Source organism: Cynocephalus volans, chromosome 6, assembly GCF_027409185.1.
Source record: "Cynocephalus volans isolate mCynVol1 chromosome 6, mCynVol1.pri, whole genome shotgun sequence".
In the NCBI taxonomy this organism is placed as follows: domain Eukaryota; kingdom Metazoa; phylum Chordata; class Mammalia; order Dermoptera; family Cynocephalidae; genus Cynocephalus; species Cynocephalus volans.
Window position 1 is genome coordinate 40,826,864 of NC_084465.1, and position 20,000 is coordinate 40,846,863.

The window sequence follows — 20,000 nt, forward strand, 5'->3', positions numbered from 1 at the left end:
AGATTTCCAAATGTACATAACGTGGCCTAAAGCTTATATAAGTCTAAATGGTAAGTACATTAAACTACAACAATCCATCTTGAGTTATCAATCATTACTGTTGTTAAAAACAATCTAAAATTCCATGTATCTCTATTAGTCATTGTGTTACTAATAATATAGAGCCTGTAAGAAACAGAATCTGCCTGAGTACCCAGTACTCAACACCCCAGAAATCTGAGAAAGGAGTCTATAAAGTAAGCATTTGACACACCTGTATTTCTAACTGTTGCACCACCTGCATTTGCACTCGACACTGGGCAGTGCTTCGGTCGTCCAATGCATGTTCATTGTTAAGGTGCCTAAACAAACACAAAACACAAAACAGAACGGTAAGTGATGTCTATCTCAGTGGTTTATGCTCCACTTAAAAAGCACTACACCGAAGTTATACATTTCAATGAAATGCCTTGAAACTACACAGAAAAAGGTTGAATATGCTTAAATGTTTAGTAAAAATTATTTATGTAATTAATATTAAGAGACTCTCCATTGGTTAGAGTGCAGCCTTATAACACCAAGATCATGGGTTCAGATCCCTATACCAGTCAGCTGCCAAAAAAAAAAGAGAGAGAGAGAGATTGATTCTTCAAATGACAGAACATGTCATCGTCTCTAAGCTTATCTGTTATTATAAAAAATATTTCCCTACACCACTTACAGAGTAATAGTAGAAATCACTAGATGCATTTAATATAATCATGCCATTTAAAAAAGGGGGGAGGGGGAGTAACATAAATATATGAAGCAAAAGTAATCCTGAAGAGAACAAAGGCAATTCTCTATTTCATTTCTGTTAAAATAACTTGTTGTTCTTTTGGTGTTTTTCACTGAGCAATGTCTTATTTCACCAGGATGTGTTGTGTATTATGTAAAAAGGGCAAATTATCATCCCATGGAAACATCAATACTTACAAAGAATGATGATGTGTTTTTACTAATAAATAAATGCATTGAAGATTCTAATAATAAGAATCATAAGATTGACATTTTGTGTCTAGTGTCCTAACTGGGAGACATCTATCCTAAACCTATGCAAAAATGATAAAAGATAAATAATTCTAATGATCTTACTCTAATCTTGAATATGTATTACTCTATTGTTATTATTACACAATGCTTAAAGAGATCTCTTTAATGAGTGGTATGTTAATACAACAAAAGTAATTTAGTAGAGCAGCATCTCCAATGAACCTAAAAATATTCAATAACATAATATATAATTTATTTGATGTCTCCCCAAATTAAAGTAATCTTCAAGTAATTCAATATCTTTTTGTATGTCTAGCTCAGCAATGGGCAAACTAAGGCAGCAATTTAAGAGACGTTCTCATCAATGCATATAAATGAAATTGACATATTGAATAAAATATTCACAAAATTAAATAAGAATTTATGTATTTACCCATGTGGGTATAAGTATCATTTATAATGGTACAATAGTCTAAAAAGTTTATTATAGCCCTAAGTACACTGAATTCAACATATATGTTTTTGTACCCATTCAAATTATTTACCTATATTTCTTGAAGTTAATGAAGCAGAAAAACAGACAGACATACATGTAATACATATGACGAAGAATTAAAATGGTGTTGCTGAGAAAGAACTGATTTATAAACAAGTAGGTTTATTTGTTAGTAAATTGAGGTTTAGCAATCAGAAACCTTTTTTCTACCCGGACCCCATACCTTGATAAATTAAACCAGTTTGTTTTAATACCTTCACATTGTTGATAACAACAAAACCTCCACATATCTCGGCACAATTGTTAGTCTTAGTTGCAGAGAAAATGTGGACTAAAATAGCGAGGTGGGCAGGTCAAGCCGGAGGTGTGTGGCTAGGGGCAGGAGAGGCACTTCCACTCTACCTGTCTGCTCTGAGCTCAGCTCAGGTTGGTTCTGCTATGAACCTAACTGTAACGAGGTCCCAAATTCACTCACCATCTCTGGAAGAAGGCATGAGATGTTAGAGTAAACCAGAAGTTAGCTCATGGTATGAAGTGTCACCAGTTCCTAATTTACCAGACTACATTTACAAATTGTTTTTCAGGGTTTTCCCCCCCAAATTTTAATGAACAGTGAGACTATTTTCCATCAGTGCAATACAATAATTGGTTGTATTCTTAAGGCTTAAAATTGCTCTATTTTTATAAGGATTTTATTTCACCATGAATTCTTGGGGAACACACATATTTATCCCACAATCAGTCTAAATGACGCATTTTTTAAAAAACACTTCAGCTATAAACAAAGATTAGGGTGCAAATGGAACAGGCAAGATAAGCAGAATATGTAGCTTCACAAGGAGAAGATATCTTCACTATAGCATGTTTATTTGTGCATGCAATCACTTTTTTAAAAAGGGTTCTTACACTTGTTTACTTCTTAGTGATAATCATTATCTTATATTTAAAAAACCAAAAAAAGTACAAAATGTTTGCATTATATACTTGGGTCTTAGAGACCTATTCAATTTATCTGTGCAGCTTTTATTAGAACAGAGACTGTAGACTACAATAATAGTCAATGAGGTTTTGTCTTGATTGAATTTTTCAGTGGAACACAAAAGAACCTTGCCATTAAAATAGTCCTTTATTCTCCTGTATGAAGGCGAAAGGTTTTTAAAGTGTTGTGATGTTCAGTAATGAGCCTCTATCTAAATTATCATTGGTGACAAACTCACAAAGCACTTTTCGAGGACACATAGTTATGAAATGCCAGAGCTGCCACTTTCTTTCCTGTAATTATAGGCTAGCTTGCAGCCCTTCAATGATCATTTATAGAACAGCCTCCAGTGGATTACTGAGAACTTGAAAAACACATACATACCTCTGCCACATCTCCCTTCTCCTTTCCTCGCTATTGTTTACCAGTGATATGTAAAATAATAGTGCCTATTCATTCCCTCTACTTAATTATGCCAATCAAAGTAAAGAAATAGTGCCGGATATAAATACAATGCAATAAGACTAAATAAATAGGCTAACTATTAACATTAAATTATGAATTTATGTATTTATGACTATTTGTGCCCAAATTATTCTCTTTTATGTTTTTATAACTATCTCAGGTACTACATATTGCTGTTCAAAAATTCTCTATGATTTATAAATCAAGAATGAGATAATACTGAAAAATGAGAGGATTGGTGGATTTTCTCAGTCAGTGCCTAATTGCTGTTTCAAAATGCATATGCAAAGGGACATTTCATTAATCATTTAATCATGTCCCTTGCAGGAAGTTGGAACTAATGTTGCAAATACCCTTTTCATATGAATGCTCCATAATACTATCTTATGCATTTGATATATTGCCTATGTCATAAATTATGGCTGCTTCAAAAGGACCAAGTGGGGTTGTTATCCCTGAAGATGCTTGTTACAAAACCTTTATTAAGTTTCTTTTTTTACTTATTGCTAGTACTATTTCACAGCTTCATACTAGCCAACAATAATACTCTTTCTGATGGCAAAGGTCTGTAAATTACCCATGCAATCACTAACACCATTTCACAGGCCTGTTCTACTTCTACTGGTCTGCTAACAAGGCGATTACACACAAATTACTGAATGCCTATGAAATATTTAAATGCATTCTACTCTACTATGCATTAATAAGAGCAAAGCAAGCTCTGGAATTCTGGTTAGCTCCAGTCCCTAATGTCCCCTAATGAGCCTCTTACCGAGACTGCAGTTCAAACAGAGAGGTGAAGAAAAAATGCAAAGGGTGCCTTCAGAAAGGCAGCACTGAACAAACATTGTGTGAGCCAGTTCTAATTTATGGGTCACTTTATAGGTATATTGATTTTTGTTTTCAAAATGGAATAAATGATGTGGTCGACTGACGTTCTTTCAAAACTGCATTGAATCTGTGTGCTAGGTAGGTAGTGTGAACTAGGAATAAGTATAGATAGGCCGTCAAATTCTTTCTTAAAACAATTAAGCAAGCATTTCAGAAAGACAAAAAAGTAGAAAAGGATCCCTCCAATTTATTTAATGCACAATTCTCTTTAATGAAGCTTTTATGGCTATGAATGCATGTAGTAACTTCAATTATATACACTCCAGATTAGCAATTCAGTTTTAATCTCTAGATTTTTCAAATTCATTTAAAGTTATAGCATTTTATAAGCTAAAAAGGGATCAGATTTAAACCCAAGTATGTCGAGCCTGTTTTAACAAAATGTTTCACTTGCATATCACTGGTGTTTGATTTATTTTGCATCAAGCTTTTTATGTTTAAACACTGACAGGAGTTTAAATACAAAATGTTAGCTGTCACTATTCATTTAGCTGATTATGTGAGATGCCTTAGTTTTGAGAGATGGGGGCACTGTCACCAAAAGAAACAACATTCTGACAAGTTCAAAGAATGCCTTCTTGAGGTCATAATTTTGTAGCCATGCTGCCTAGTCAAAGACAAAGAAATAGACAATACGCACTAAGTAAGAGCATAATTTTTAGAGTAGTCAGCTGCAAGAAAAAAGTTGACAGATTTCCACTAAATAAACTTCACCGTTTCCACTACATTTTCAATTGCTCTTTATATAGTGTCAAGCCTTAAAAACTTAGTTTGTAACAAACTTAATTCATTTATGTTCATCAACTAATTAATCTTTAATATACTGATATTTTTATGGACACTAACCACTGTCTTAAAGGAGAGTATTTCCATCTTTGTATATCAGACCAATGTTTTGTGTGTTAGCATCTGCACATGCAGGTTCAAGAACACTTGTCTGCTAACCGAAATGCTATATTGTAAACCTTTTGGCTTAAGTGTTAAAAGTCAATCCATCTATATTCAAGCTGACTTAGGTCCAATGGAATGATAATTAATTTAGCAGACAAACTACTCTAAAGTTTTGTCAGATGTTATTACACTTTGACATTTATAAGACAGTAATGAAAAACCAGAATTAAATGCTTTTAGTAATCTAGTGAGATCCTCAATTAGTGGTCAGAAAAATGGTTAGCTTCTGTCAACACCTACTTTATAGTAAAATTACTAATTTTTATTAACATTTTTATCTTCGACTTCCTTCTTCATCTTGTACTTTTTTGCTTTTTATCTTGCTGTTATAAATAAATTTTATCTCAGATTTAATTTTTTTATGCAAAAGAATACCTCAATTGACTATTAAATAATATATAGGTAAGAATAAGAATTTATATAATATATAAGAATATATATATGTTATACATACATCAGTCCTATGATGGCTTTGGATTTGGTGCTGGCAAAAATAGGAAGATTCTACCAGTAATGTGAGAAAGGAAATTTGGGACTTGATATATTTTCTACTATTCTTTGTTATTTAACATATGTGGGCTAAATAGTGATAAGGTATGGATTTCTTTTATTTCAAACCAAAGGGTAAGTTATCGGATACCAAATTAAATCTGAAACTATAAAATGTGTTTCTATGGCACCTTAGAACTAAAAACGCCACAATAATATTTTCTCCAAAAACTTTTATAATAAACTTTAGGTATAAATTTTTGTGAGAATGGATAAACAAGAAAACTGAGAACTAAAAACCATGCACAGTTTTGGACTTCTATTTTATTCCCCAAAGCTCTCTATTCTCTCTATTATTAGAAAAAAAAAGAAAAAGAAAACATTCTTTCTGAAAAAATTTGTGTAAGTGGTGATGTTTTCTTCATTTTACTTCTCACACAGACACTAAGTAAACTTTTTCCCTAAATAAGTAAAGTTAACTCATTTAATAAAATATATTATTTGATTTTCTTCAAATTTATCACACATTTTTAAGAAAAAGACAATACCAGTATGGAAAATATGTCTAACCAATATTTCATTTCAGTTCTGTATACTGACATCAGCTCTACTAACAAAAGTTATCACAGATTTTTGAGTTAGGAAATCTAAAGCACATCATAACAAAAATGGACTAAAATAAGGGCTTTAAAATTTATTGTCATTAGTTCTGTCATCCCTATAAAGTTAATGGGTTGGAAAAATGGTCAATCTTTGGAACCAAAGTTGATATTTAATTGAAAGGAAATGCTTTTTTAATTGTAATTTCTTCAGTTGTCAAAAAAACACTAGCATAAATATGAAAAAGGATCATGGTGGGTAAAATGAGGGTTTATATTTATCTGCTTATTAGTAATAAAAAGCATAAATAAATGAGATTAACAAAGATCCTCCTTTCCATGTGCTACAAAGGAAATCATACTTAAGGAAAGATGTATTTTTTCCTAAAGATTATTTTGAACTTTGTCAGAAAGAATAAATTGGAATGATAAAATTCATAGTGAGTGGGTTAGTTCTCTGGCTTAAATTACTATTCTTAAGAAATAATAGCAGTAGTCCTCTAAATACCCTCAATAACAAGGAATAATATATTGATAAGGACTGATATAGTCAAATGAAGAAATATGAAATTAGTTGTTAAAATAATAACCCTATATTCTGCCTTTAACCAAAAAAAATTTTTTGAGAGGAAAACGTCAACATTTCCTAGTATTTTAAAATAATCTCTTTGCTTAGAATTGTTACCATTTCATACCCAACATAATGGCAACTCACAACTGTCTTGGTATAACAGAATTGCAAATTTTCATTTCAGGCATTTACAAAGAGTCGTAGTGGTAATATGAAGCAAAGTTTTCTCTTAATTGGTGAGAAATGATAAAACGTTACAAAATCTTTGCGGAAGTCTTACTGTATTGCCGTTATAAAGTTATTATGGTGCTAAGTACTTGTGCCTTGTTGTTAAGGTACTTTTTGCTCTATACTCTGTAGTCAGTCTACCATTTGCAAACACATCTTTTTGATGTTTCTGCCAACATCCTGGCAACAAAGCAGTGCAATTTCAAATGAGCTAATTAACTTAATTGTTGATGAAGCATGAAACAGTTCATTCACCCTGTTAGCTGCACCATGACAACATAAGAGTCTCAGTCTGTGAAGTTACTCATCTCCATAAACCTATCAGTAGCTCTCTGTTCAGATCTCTTGTATACCAGAATTGTGCATGGAAAATGTTTCATGAGAGATGAATATTCTCATTTGAAAAAGAACCCCTTACAAATTTTTTAAAAATAAAATATCATTGTATGAAGAAATTAAGGGTATGCAAAGTTCTGATTTTAATCTAGAGAAGTCATGTAATCTATTACACAAACATACAGCTATGTATGTTTCTTTATGTTTCTGGGGCTAAAAGTAACAATATCAATGAAATGTAGTTTTCTTTAAATTTTAACACTATTAACTTTCATTTTTTTATTCTTGTTAAATGTACATATTTAATATTATTTAAAGTAATGAATATAAAGTCTGAAATTAAGAAATTAAATCTGCAAAATATGTTTATTAACATATATGTATTATATGACCACCTATATAATATTACATCAGATTTTTACCAGAAGCTTGAAACTTAAAATAATCGTACCTTACAAACATGTCTCCCAATGATTAATGACACTACTTTCATAGACTAATGTTTTTCATTCATTCAAAAACCTTTATCAAATGGTTTGTGAAATATTTTTATAAAAAGGTAAAGATGAAGTGTTAACCCTTTTAGCCTGATTTTGCTAATCCACTTGTTGAAACACACAGAAAACAAAAAAAGTATATCCATGATGGACCTTTACTTTCCTCCTTCATCTTTTATTTACAATGTGCCTAAAACTCCCATAAAATTCACCCCCATCGCCCAAAAAAGTAAACAACCTACTTTAAAAACTGTCCAAAATCTTCACAAATGCTTTCACAGCCTGGCCATTTGCAAACTCCATGGCCATAGAGAGTGTGAGAGGCCCCAGTCTCCTCATGTGACGAGCTGTAGCAAAAGAACACGACGTCAGATTCATCTCAAAAAGCCATAATCGTTGCAGGCTGCTAGCGCCTGTCAGGTTACGATCAGTGACAAACAGGTCAAAACAGGTCAATTCAGCTCAGAGCAGTCAGAAAAATTTAATCGTTCTATTGAATAGTTCAACTGCCAAGGCTAGATGATGTTCCAATTAGAGGAGAAATAGAGCCAAAGATGACTGTTAATAAAGGATGAAAAACTAAGAGGACTGTATAATATCATATGCTAATCCTGCCATATGACCTTAATGTAACATTTTACCTCTAAATAAAAAATAGGTATTCATATGTGGTCAAGTGAAAAAAAAAAAAACTCGTATTTTTAAGAAGAAAATAGGAAAGTTATCATCAGATTTTTGAAATGCTCTTTTGAAAGAAGATAGGGACCTCTAGGATCATTTAAATTGTTTCAAAAAATAAAATAAACTTTAATATTTATGCATGAACCATATATATTTCTACTAGTTACAGTTGATTAAAACAATTCTTGGACAAGTATTCATTAGCTATCTCATATAATCATTTGAGAGATCCTAGAGAAATCAACCAACTTCTGAAATACATAATCCTCAAATTAATTTCAGTTAAAACAACAGCATGAAACATTCAGAGGCACACTATTTTATAATAACAAAAGCTAACATGAAAAATTTTCCATGATACTCCGGTGAAGTCCAGAAACATCACCAAATTATAGCATTCTATTTCAAAGTGAACTATAATTAAATATTTATTTTAAAAATATTTATTTATGAAGAAGAATTTGTCACATCAAGGCAGATATTCATATCATGTAATAGAATACTATCAATGAACTACACTTACATATGAAGTTTGGAGCCATATATAATATATGCCTAAGCCACTCTGTTAAGAAATTCTACATCTATGTTTCATCTTTTAAAAAGAGACTTTTTATGTTGAGCAATATTTTAGCTTATATACTTTATGCAAACTACTCTAAAGGACTTGAGTAGATGGTGATGTGCCTGAACAAATGGAACTAAATGGATGAAAGTCCATGGATGCTCCTTTTACGAAGGCATTTTTTACACAACTAAGATAACACAGTAAGTTGAAAAATTATCTAAAGTATGTATTTAACATTGGTAACTGAAGTCAATTTTTCTTTATGAATTTTTAGTCAAATTTATTCAGGAAATTACAAATATAAGTTTATTTACAAATTGTATTATGCTATAACAATAAAAACAGCAGACCAGATTTTCTATCTTTTGGTTTGTTATGCCTGTGTTTATATATTTATGTATATTTAATGTCCGGTTTTTAAGCACATGGTTGAAACATATTAAGAGGAATATGTACACATCTTTATATTTGAAATTAAAGAACTGGTTTTTGGTTTGAAAAAACGGTAAAATGTTCCCATAGCAATCAGGTTAATCCCAATATCTTAGTCATAAAAATATATTGATAAAATAATTCCACGTGCACTTATGAAAAAATAAATTTCTTCAGATAAATTCCCCAACTATATCCATCAAACTGCTTGTATATAAACTGCTTCTGTAATGAAAAAGAATATTTAAGATAAATAATCTAAAGAGTTCTATTTAATTCGTTGTTCTACACATCTTGTCTCTGTTAAGTAGAAGGTATTGTTTTTAGTTTTATCAATAGTGAAAATAAAATTTGGTGAAAGATAAATTATAGAATAAAGCTCATGGGGTTTACCTGTCTCGCCTTGCATTTAGAACTGAAGACTGTCCATTCACTATGGAATGATGAGTTATTGGTGGTGATGCTTTGGAAGTGGTGGAGGAGGTAGTCGAGGAGGAATTGTTAGTTGTGAGGTCTAGCCCTCCATGTTTAATGCCATTGTCTTCCATACTGTGAACTCCAGTCACTTCTTTCCATAACTGCTGAATCTCAGCAGGACTTAAGCCAGCTACAAAATGAAAGAAAGCCCCACTAATAAAACAAGGTAAAGTTCACATAATGAGCTCAGTGCTGTTAATAGATTAATCCCAACAACAAAAGTGATGTTACAAACATTAATATACAATAAAAAATCACTTTCACACCATTAGCACTATCGCTTTTGTCTCTGATCATCAATTATTTGCTAAACACTACCAATTTGGAAATGGTACTGGGAATAACAGTATTAGGGATAAAAATCAAAGATTAATAGGAAAAAAAAAATCCTGAAAGTTCTATTTGAAAATTAAATTATTTAACTTTTAAGAGTAGCTTTTATTATTGCTATTATTAAATTTTTATCAATGAAGAACTGAAAGAAAAATAGACTTTAGGGGGCCGAGCCCGTGGCGCAGTTCGTAGAGTGCTGCGCTGGCAGCGCGGCGACGCTCCCGCCGCGGGTTCGGATCCTATATAGGACTGACCGGTGCACTCACTGGCTGAGTGCCGGTCACGAAAAAACGACAAAAAAAAAAAAAAAGAAAAGAAAAATAGACTTTAGAAATAACACATTAAAAATAAAAAGGAAAAAAGGAGTAAAAACAAAAATATCAGAGAAAAATAGTAAACACAACTCAAAACAAAAATTTTTTTTGACAATTATCTAATTATTTTGCTCTTTCTCAGAGAGGCAAACGAATTATTAAATTTCATTTGGGGGTCCTGCATAAACCAGTATGCGTACCTACACGGATCCGTTAAGCAGATAATATCCTAACCATTCTTTCATTTATGACTGATAGAATACAACAACTACTCATTTTAAACAATTCCCTGGTTCAGATTATGCAAGTTTACCTGATTTATGCAACAATAAAAACAGAAAAGCTAGGCATAATCCTTTATTTTTCAGTATAGTTTTGAAATAAATTGTTGAGAAAATTGTCTACAGTATTTGACTTACAAAATAGTACTTATATGTTCTAAGTACTGTGCCTTCATCTATTCTTTCTACACATTACACCTTTATCCTCACTACAATCTAATAGAGTTGTTATTTTTATTTCAACTCATTTATGCATAAGGAAACAAAGGGAGAGAGAGGGCACAAAGCTTATTCATGGTAAAGATGTGATCTAGATCCAGGTGGTATGGAGTACCTTAGCTCTTAAAATACAGTATGAAGAAAATATTAAAACTACTGTGTAAAGATGTACAGAGAAAACAATAGCTATAACTACAACTGCTATCATTTATTGAGCATGTACTATATACTGGTGTTTCACAAAGTGCTTTACATTCATAATGTCAGTTAACCTCACTTGAGGTTAGAAATCATTTTATTTTACAAGAAGGCTCAGAAAGATTAAAAATGATGTCCCAAGTCACTCAAATTATAACCAGTGGAAATAATTCAAACCCAATGCCCTGTAGCCCCCAATTTATGTTCTTTATTCTTATGTGCATCTACCTCATCTTTATAAAAGATTTATGTGCTACACAAACTACCCCTCCTAACCCAGCTCCCATCTACATCAGATGCTGTAGTGGTGTGAGTCAGTCAAGAGATGCGTTGGGTCGGGAGAGCTGGAACTTGGCTGGGAAGACAGGGAAAAGATAACAGAATGTGACAATGAGAAGAGTGAGCCTTTTCACCCCCAACTCTGAAAGTAAAACAATCCTTGATGTGCACATAGTGGTAAGTAGCCAATAGCAACAAAAGAATTCTCACTGTTCCAAACTTAACTTCTGGTCCAATTATTCATCACAGTGGTAATCTTAAATTGCTATGCCTATCACAATTTCACATAGGTAGTTAAAAGCTATCATTTCAGTGATTTTGGCTCCTTGAGATTTTAAGACACAGCCTCAGACTGTTAAAAAATAAAAAAAGAAAAGAAGAAAGAATAATTCAGGTTTACAAAGTTGTTAAAAACTTTCTATAAAAAAGAAGGTGGCTTTATAAAGAGATGCATTTTCTTTGTTACGTGGGAAACAATTTTACATTAATATCATTAATTGTTGCTTTAATTCTAGCCTTAACTGAGAATTCTGAAACTTTTCTTACTGTAACTTTTGGATTACCTGTCTGTATCCTAACAGCAAAACTTCAACAGCAAATCCTTTTCAGTGACAGCATCAACATGTTCTGCATCAGTATTCTCACCGTCTCAACTGCTGCCTCTCTTGCCTCACCACTGCTACAGCTTTCTGCCTTCCTGCTGTTACCTTGCCTTGAGTCTTTAAATTTACTCTACATATAGCAGCCAGAAATTATCTCTTTAAATGTAAATTAGGTCATGTCACCTCCCGGGAGAAGCCTCCAAAGGCTTTCCAGAACACATAGGAAAAACAAAACAAAACAAAACAAAACCGAAGAAAAAACAAAAGAGCAAACAAAAACAACCCTTACTCGGGCCTATGGGGGCTGCATTTATTATCTGGCTCTTGCCTGTCTGCCCGGCCTCATCTACTGCTCTCTCTCCACATTTCATCCATTTATACTAGCCTCTGCTGCTTCTCGAATGCATCAAGCATCTGCTCCCTTTCCACCCTTTGCTCTGGCTGTTCCCACAGCCTAGAGTACTCTTGTTGCAGATTTCCCATGGCTCCCCCCCTCCTTTCACTTAGATTGTTAAAAGGTCCTCTCAGAAGTCTTTGACCACACTGTCAACCACTGTGCCTTCCCACTCTGCCTTCTAGCATTCCCTTAACTCCTCACCTTACTTTATTTTTCTTTAGAGCATTTATTAGTTTCTAAAACCATTTTTATCTATTTACCTACCTACCTACCTATTTCTTGTTATCACTAGTGTCCCACCACTACAATTAGTTTTATAAGAGAAGGGATTCCTTATTTTACTAGAATATCCCCAGTGCCTAGTATGTGCTCAATAAGTATTTGTTCATTTCATTGATTATAACAGAGTTGTACGGTTTTCTAAGACATGTTAGTCCCCAGATGGAAATGTTTTGTCTCTTAAAGAGCATACTATTTATGAGCATTGCAACCATATAAAAACCAATGTCTAAAGAATTATAATTGATACTAGTTGATTCCAACATAGATTGAGTGGCTAATAACATTTTATATCTTCGCTAAAGACTCTTAGATATTTTTAGAGACTATACCAGTTAATGATGCTATTAATAATTTAGTTTTTGGATTTTATTAATAATTTAGTTAATGTAAGTAACCATTTACCTTCTAAAAGTAGATTTCCATGATACTAATCATTTGTATTGAAAATTAGTGATACCACCTTGCTATTGCAATAATAAGATAACGAACACTGGGTACTTAGTAGGCTCTCAACAGAGATTTGAAGAAGAAATAACCTATTCACTATCTAAATGTTTCTTAATCAAAAGCAGAAGGAAAAAAATTTTTTTTTAATATTGTAGGTATTGGGCAGAGAATAAAAGAGGTCAAAAAGAGATTTTTCTTAGCAGTTTTGGTTCCCAAAAGCATCTGCATGTAAGAATCACCTGGGGATATTTTAAAACCTCCAATGTTCTGACCACAGCCTAGACCAATGAAACCACAATTCTGGAGGTAGGACATAGGCATCAGTAGTTTTGAAGCTCCACAGGGAATTCCAATGCACAGATAATGTTTTTGGAAAAATTTAAAAAACTATTACCTTGCTCTTGGGACAAAGTTTTCACATCTAAAAATTGCTTAGCTCTTTTCTGTGGATATGAAACTGTTTATAAATATGAAACAACTAGCCAATCAATTTTGTACAGTTTTGAAAGTTTTGTGAGTTTTAAAGTCTTGATGGTTCACAAGAATTAATTTAGGCATTTCAGGTAGTAATATAACAAGTCAGTTTTTCTTAAACAGTGTTCTATGGAACAGTAGTCTCCTAAATGCTGTGAATCTAAGAGGTCTGTGGTCTCTATCTCGGAGACTCATGATTCATGTAAAACAGTTCTGAAATGTGTAGTGAAAAAGATAACTTGAATCACTTTTTTAACTCATTGTTTTCCAAATGTATTTTAAAAAAAACCAAACTCTTTTTACAACTACCCTCATTTATATCACTTTTAAATACCAGTTAAAGGCCTAGGATTCACAGCTATACCCTCCCTTTAAACTACAGTACAGTCTTTTTATTTGACATTTCCATGTAACCCTACCAGGTTTCTCAAATCTTACATGTTCAAAACTAAGCTTCTGTTTATACAGCCCCTTCTCCCAACTCCAACTCACTCCTCTTGCAGTTTTCTTCCATCTCTGCTTTATTTAACAGATACTTAAATAGTGCTTCTGATATACCGGGCCGCGCTCTAAGTGCTTCACACATGATAGCTAATCTAATACCCCAAACCATTACTATTATTATTTTTACATTTATTATCATTTTTTTAGAGAAGAGGACGCTAAGGTACAGAAAAGTTAAGTGACTTGCCCTACAGCTAATACGTGGCAGAGCCCCCTCATTTTTAGGACCAGTCAGGACACCTTCCCTGGCCACTCTGTTTAAAGTTTAACTCCTCCTATTTCTCATTGTTGCTTTATTTTTTCCTATTCTTGCCTTTATTTTTCTCCTTGGCACGCTCCACTATATATTTTACTTAACTTATTTATTATCTGTCTTCCACACTAACATGTATGTTTTATTATTATTATTTTTTTTTTTTTTATTTTTTTAAAAGATGACCGGTAAGGGGATCTTAACCCTTGACTTGGTGTTGTCAGCACCACGCTCAGCCAGTGAGCGAACCGGCCATCCGTATATGGGATCCGAACCCGGGGCCTTGGTGTTATCAGCACCGCACTCTCCCGAGTGAGCCACGGGCCGGCCCTAACATGTATGTTTTATGATGGCAGGGATTTTGGGCTGTTTTCTTCACTGCCATATCCCCAGAACCTATCAGAGTGCCCGCAGTGAGTGACAGCTCAGTGCATCTTACTGGAGAGTTTTTCAGTTTGGCCAGAACACTGCAGTACCCACAAGCATACTCTGGGAATCAGTGGACTAGACTGTGGTAGAGTTAACAGTCAACTTTTATCTTAAGTGAAGATTATTCAATTTCTCTTAATAACTTATTTCAAAGATATATACAATACTAGCTCCAAAAAGTTTTGTAATTATGTAATTTTAAAATTCCATGACCACAAAAAATTAAGAAGTCCTATTATAGTTTTGGATGATGACTTGGGCTTGTTCTTATTCACTGCCAGTAATATAAATAAGTATTAAAAGGTTTGTTTTCACAGAAATTGAATGAATAAAAGAATGAATGCTTAATCAAATTGCATATAATACTACAGATAAAGCAATTTAACAATAATTCTTGCATTCAGAGTTTGTGAAGTAACTACAAGGTGCCAAGCACTGTGCAAAGAATTAATTAAAATTTGATAATTCATATCTAGATTATACATCCTTGGGCCTCACAGGTTTAGAAATTCCTATGGTTTTCCCTAGTAGGAAAAATCTCATTAGCAGTTTTTTCACACTCAAAAATAAAATATTCTTTCAATGTCCTTTCTTTTTCTATGTCCACTAATTAAGCTCTTAATGTTGAATAAATAATTTTCATACATTGTGATGCAAAGTATGTTTATTATGAATTTAAATTAACTTATTTAACACTACTTTGCTTATTTTCTAGGGTTACTTATAATATAAAAAGTAATAAAACTGAATTTTGTTAGAAGTACTTGTTATCACATTTAATGTATTAAGCAAAATTTATATTCAATAACTTATTTTGCATTACTGAGATATTACCATGTACTTTTCACTTTTTCATCTCAAAGGTCACATTTTGAAAAGTTAGTATACATACATGGTCAAAATAACTGAATCACAGAGAAGGGTGTACATTACAAAAGTAAATTTCTCTACCAGCCCTGACCTCTGGGTCCCCAGTTTTCCTCTCCAGAAGAGAGGTCCAGTTTCTGCAGTAGCCATCAGAGATCTATGTGTTCATTTATAATTTGCCAAACCTAACATATTATTGATTTATATTTGACTAGAGGATTACTATTACCTACAGATACAATGCTGTCTTTAACATGCATATTTAAAGAGATGTGTTTTGAATATACATTTTGTCCAAATGCCAAATTACAGGGAACAAAAATAGGTATTTAGCTTAAACTTAGACCAAAGATAAATATCTCTACCATAGAAGGAGCTTTTGGGATATAAAAATACATCTGATATTAAAAAGTATATACCTACTATTATTTTACTACTAACTTTTGTATAGGCAACATTTTTAAAGATTGAAACTCTATTATAAAAACAGTACATTTTTGGTTTTCCCCATCATGATACTTAAATGTGGCAAAGTTGACAATATGCTTTTGAGTCTTCCTCTCAAGATGAAAAGAATTGCCAAACAAAACTTTTTTAAAAAGACTTATGAACTAAGTGGAAGTAAATCCATTTTAATGTTATACTCGTACATGCTAGTTCAAAAAAACCTCCTACAACAATTAGAACTATGATATAATTTAATCATTCTATCCTATTTACATTTTCTCAAAAACTCAACATACTCAGTATTTCTCTATGTATTCAGTTATTTACAAGTTAGTTTTTTTTTTTTTGTCTTTTTGTGACTGGCCGCACCACGCTCAGCCAGTGAGCGCACCGGCCATTCCTATATAGGACCCGAACCTGCGGCAGAAGCACTGCTGCGCTCCCAAGCGCTGCACTCTCCCGAGTGCGCCACGGGCCGGCCCCCAAGTTAGTTTTTAATACATAAAATTAATAGCATTCACAGGCAGTTTTGCACACTTATTTTTGTAGTAATAAATGTATGTTTAAACTTTAACTTACTGATGACGTTTCAGCATATAAGGCCCCCAAAGAATTTTTTCCTCCACGTTACATATCGAAAACTTTCTGGTATTTGAAAGGGAATACCAAGACGGTTGTAACAATTCTGCACGATGTACATTGTTCATGTTGCTGGTGCTGTTAACATGGTTACATAGAATGGTGATCTATGCACACAAATGATCCTGATTAAGCAAAAGATCCAGGATGCCAGAAGTGGTGTTGAAGTAGGCATTTGGCTATTTATCGTTCTCAAGCACAAAATAAAGTCAAAGCCAAATAGCTGATTTTGGCTTCATGCTGAGGTCAAAGATTGCCTTCAGCACATTTCTGATCAGCATAGAGAACATTATTATATTTTCTTTAAAAAAAAATTATTTTCTTTATTATTCAACAGTTTTCTGATTTCAAGATCATCTAACTCTACAAGGTGTTAATTCGAAATAGTGCTGGCTGGAATCTAGTACTTCTTGTTTGATCTTTCAGGCTGGTAATAAAAATCTTATATTTCACTTTTAGAAATTCAAAAATATGTGAAAAATTGGAGGGAAATATAATTTTTACCACAAATATTTTAGTCCATAAGCCATATGCTGTGTGTATTGGGATAAACAGATCTTTATCTGATATCAAAAACATATCAAAGCTTAAAGTGCATGCACAATTTCCAATTTCTAACCAGTAGACAATGGTACTAGGTCATTAAAATGTGTCACTAGTTAATATACAGACTATACCATCTATATACGAAGGAGTCTTCAAAAAGATCATTGAAATATTCGTGTATCTTTTAATTCTATTTTTCCACAAACTTTTTGAAGTATCCTTATATTAAATAAATTTATAATCAATATATTTTTTGAGATCAGTTTACAAATCCATCTTTTTTTATTTGACTTCTGTGTACCTACCATTACTCTATATACAAACTATGAACATATCTAGAGATGATAATTTCAATGCCTATCTTACATTGAAATCCAATATTATGGTAATATTCATGATTACTTTAAATGCTTAATATTTAAAATAACTTATGTTAAATGATAAAACATTACATAACTTTAGGGAAAAATGTCTATAAATCTGCTACTCTACAAAAATTATTACAACTTTGTTATTTTCAAATTTTATACACATATTTTTCATATCATTAAAAAGTTATACCTTTAAAAGTAGGCTGAAGAAGTTGTGTTAAATTATGGGGATAAATAAAATATGGAATATTTTTAAAGACACAGTGAGAACATCATTCATCTTTATACATTAATCCTGCTTGGTTTTCATATGGTTATTATTTGTGGCTAATCGACTAACCAACCAATAACTTAGTGCAAAGTGAACTAGGAAACTGATAATAAAAAATGTTCAAAATACTTTCGCCTAAAATAACCAGTAACTAAGGCAGAAATCATTTGGGGCTTACATCATTCAACAATTTCTTCTTTACTTTTTCCCAGTATAAGGTTATGTTCCTTTACTATAGCCTGTGTATCTGCCACGCTCTGCATAGGTCTGACTAATGGGTATCCACAATGATACTTTTCACATTTAATCATCTAAATTGTGAAAAAAATATGATGATGGCTCCAGTCGGTGTGGCTTACATGGCACCAACAAGAACTTTGGTTAGTGAACCTACTAACTGTTTGATCCTACATTTATTCAAATGAATTTTTTTTACCTTTAGTAATGGAAATATGCTTTAGTGATTTCACCTATTTTGTTTAAAATAAAAATTTTCTGGTTAAACCCAGATATGTTTTCAGATTTACTTTATTTTCTTAAATTTTCTCCATCCTGTGCATTTTATCTCTCATATATCTCATGGAAAGTAAAAATAGAAAAAAAAGCGGAAAAGATAACTCTATAAAAAGATAGCTTGGAAATAAGAGAGAATTTTCATTTGAAAACTATTAGCATGGTTATATTATAATAAATTTTATTGTCTGGTTAGATATTTTTTGCTTCTTTTAGAAGAATGCAGTTTAACAAATATATTTTAAATAAGTTACATTGTCTTTCTACAAACATATCTTAAACTTTCTTGAAATATTTATTTGGATGATTTTATTAAAATGAGATTACGGTAGATCACACTTTTCTATTGAAAAGTTTCCCACATAATTAGACCCTGAATACAGAATGTATTTAAATTTTAATGAAAAAAAAATCAATGAGATAAACTTATTGCTTCTGTTTTAGTGTAGTTTCTATCAAAGACATCCATGTTTATATTGAATTATTTTATAAACTTTTTTTAACTTACTATTCTCTTGTTCACAAATTGTATTTGTTTTTCTAAAGGACAATAATTTGTGAATAGAAACTTCATTGCTAATGACACTACGGTTTATTCCAATTCTCTTTGGAATAACTCAAAAAAGTGGGTTTACTGCCTTGTTTTTCTTTCACTATTTAAACTTTATCTTTCTTGATTTCCTAGGAGTGCTTCAGTCAGGTGAATTAAAAGATCTGAAGTCAAGTGGAAGAGGGAAATCTGGGAAAAATAAGCCAAGAGATAGTAATTTGATAAATGAAAAAAGAAAAACACTTACCACAATATTTTTAATTTCACATCTCACAAAACAATGGCCGTGTGCATCATAAAGACTGGCTTTTATTTGCTAATTTTAATTTTTGTGTATAAATTGTTCTTGATTTTCTTCAGGGTGTCCTATAGAGTCAGCAAAATGTACAGCAAATACTACTATACTGTGAACCCCTCTGTGACAAATATATTAACTTCAATTAAAGTTCATTTGAATTAATGTTTGTTCCAACAAAATCCAAATGCAAATTTGGATCCTTTTGTAAAGTTTAATGATATGTGACTTTAACCTGAAGTGAGAATTTTAGCACACAAAGTCACTTGTTTCCCATTATTTTTCTTTTTTTAATTAGAACTCTTTCCATTTCTCAAAAGCTGAGTCATGCATATATACGAGTGTATTATCAGAGTACTTCCGAAGTTTTCTTGCAGAAAAACAAATCAGCATACAATTGACAGCTTTTTAGAAATACAATTCCTAACATATGCACAGGCAATATTGTTTTAGAGAAAACAAGCATCACTATGGTCCCATGACATAAAATAAGGTTTCATAAAACAAAAAGTGGAATGTTTTCTACAGAAATAAGTAAATCCTCTATGTAGAGATTTCAACATGAATATTAGAAATTTTAATTTTTTTCTTATCAGATGTCTACCAAAACTCAAAACAGCTCACTTATGTTAAGTGGAGTACTGTCAGCCTTTCCAAGTAATCCAATTCCCTGCAGATCCCGGTATATATTCAATAGTCCTTGAATTGTGTTGCCCTTATAAATTATTTTCTGCCCATAAGACTAATAAACACGCATTTAATATCTAACAAAACAGTTGAAAGCAGTTTTACTACACACTTGAAAGCAGTATGTAGTA

At 32.2% G+C, this 20,000-nt stretch overlaps 1 protein-coding gene across 1 annotated transcript in view; it reads right to left on the reverse strand.

Moving 5' to 3' along the window:
* The window catches only part of FOXP2 (forkhead box P2), a 256,065-nt gene that overhangs the window by 37,045 nt on the left and 199,020 nt on the right, over positions 1-20,000 (reverse strand). The window contains exons 8-10 of the mRNA XM_063100811.1: positions 9,588-9,801; positions 7,756-7,860; positions 254-341 (exon numbers count right to left, since the gene is read on the reverse strand). Coding sequence (XP_062956881.1) covers positions 254-341; positions 7,756-7,860; positions 9,588-9,801 — 407 coding nt within the window. The remainder of the gene's footprint in view (positions 1-253; positions 342-7,755; positions 7,861-9,587; positions 9,802-20,000) is intronic.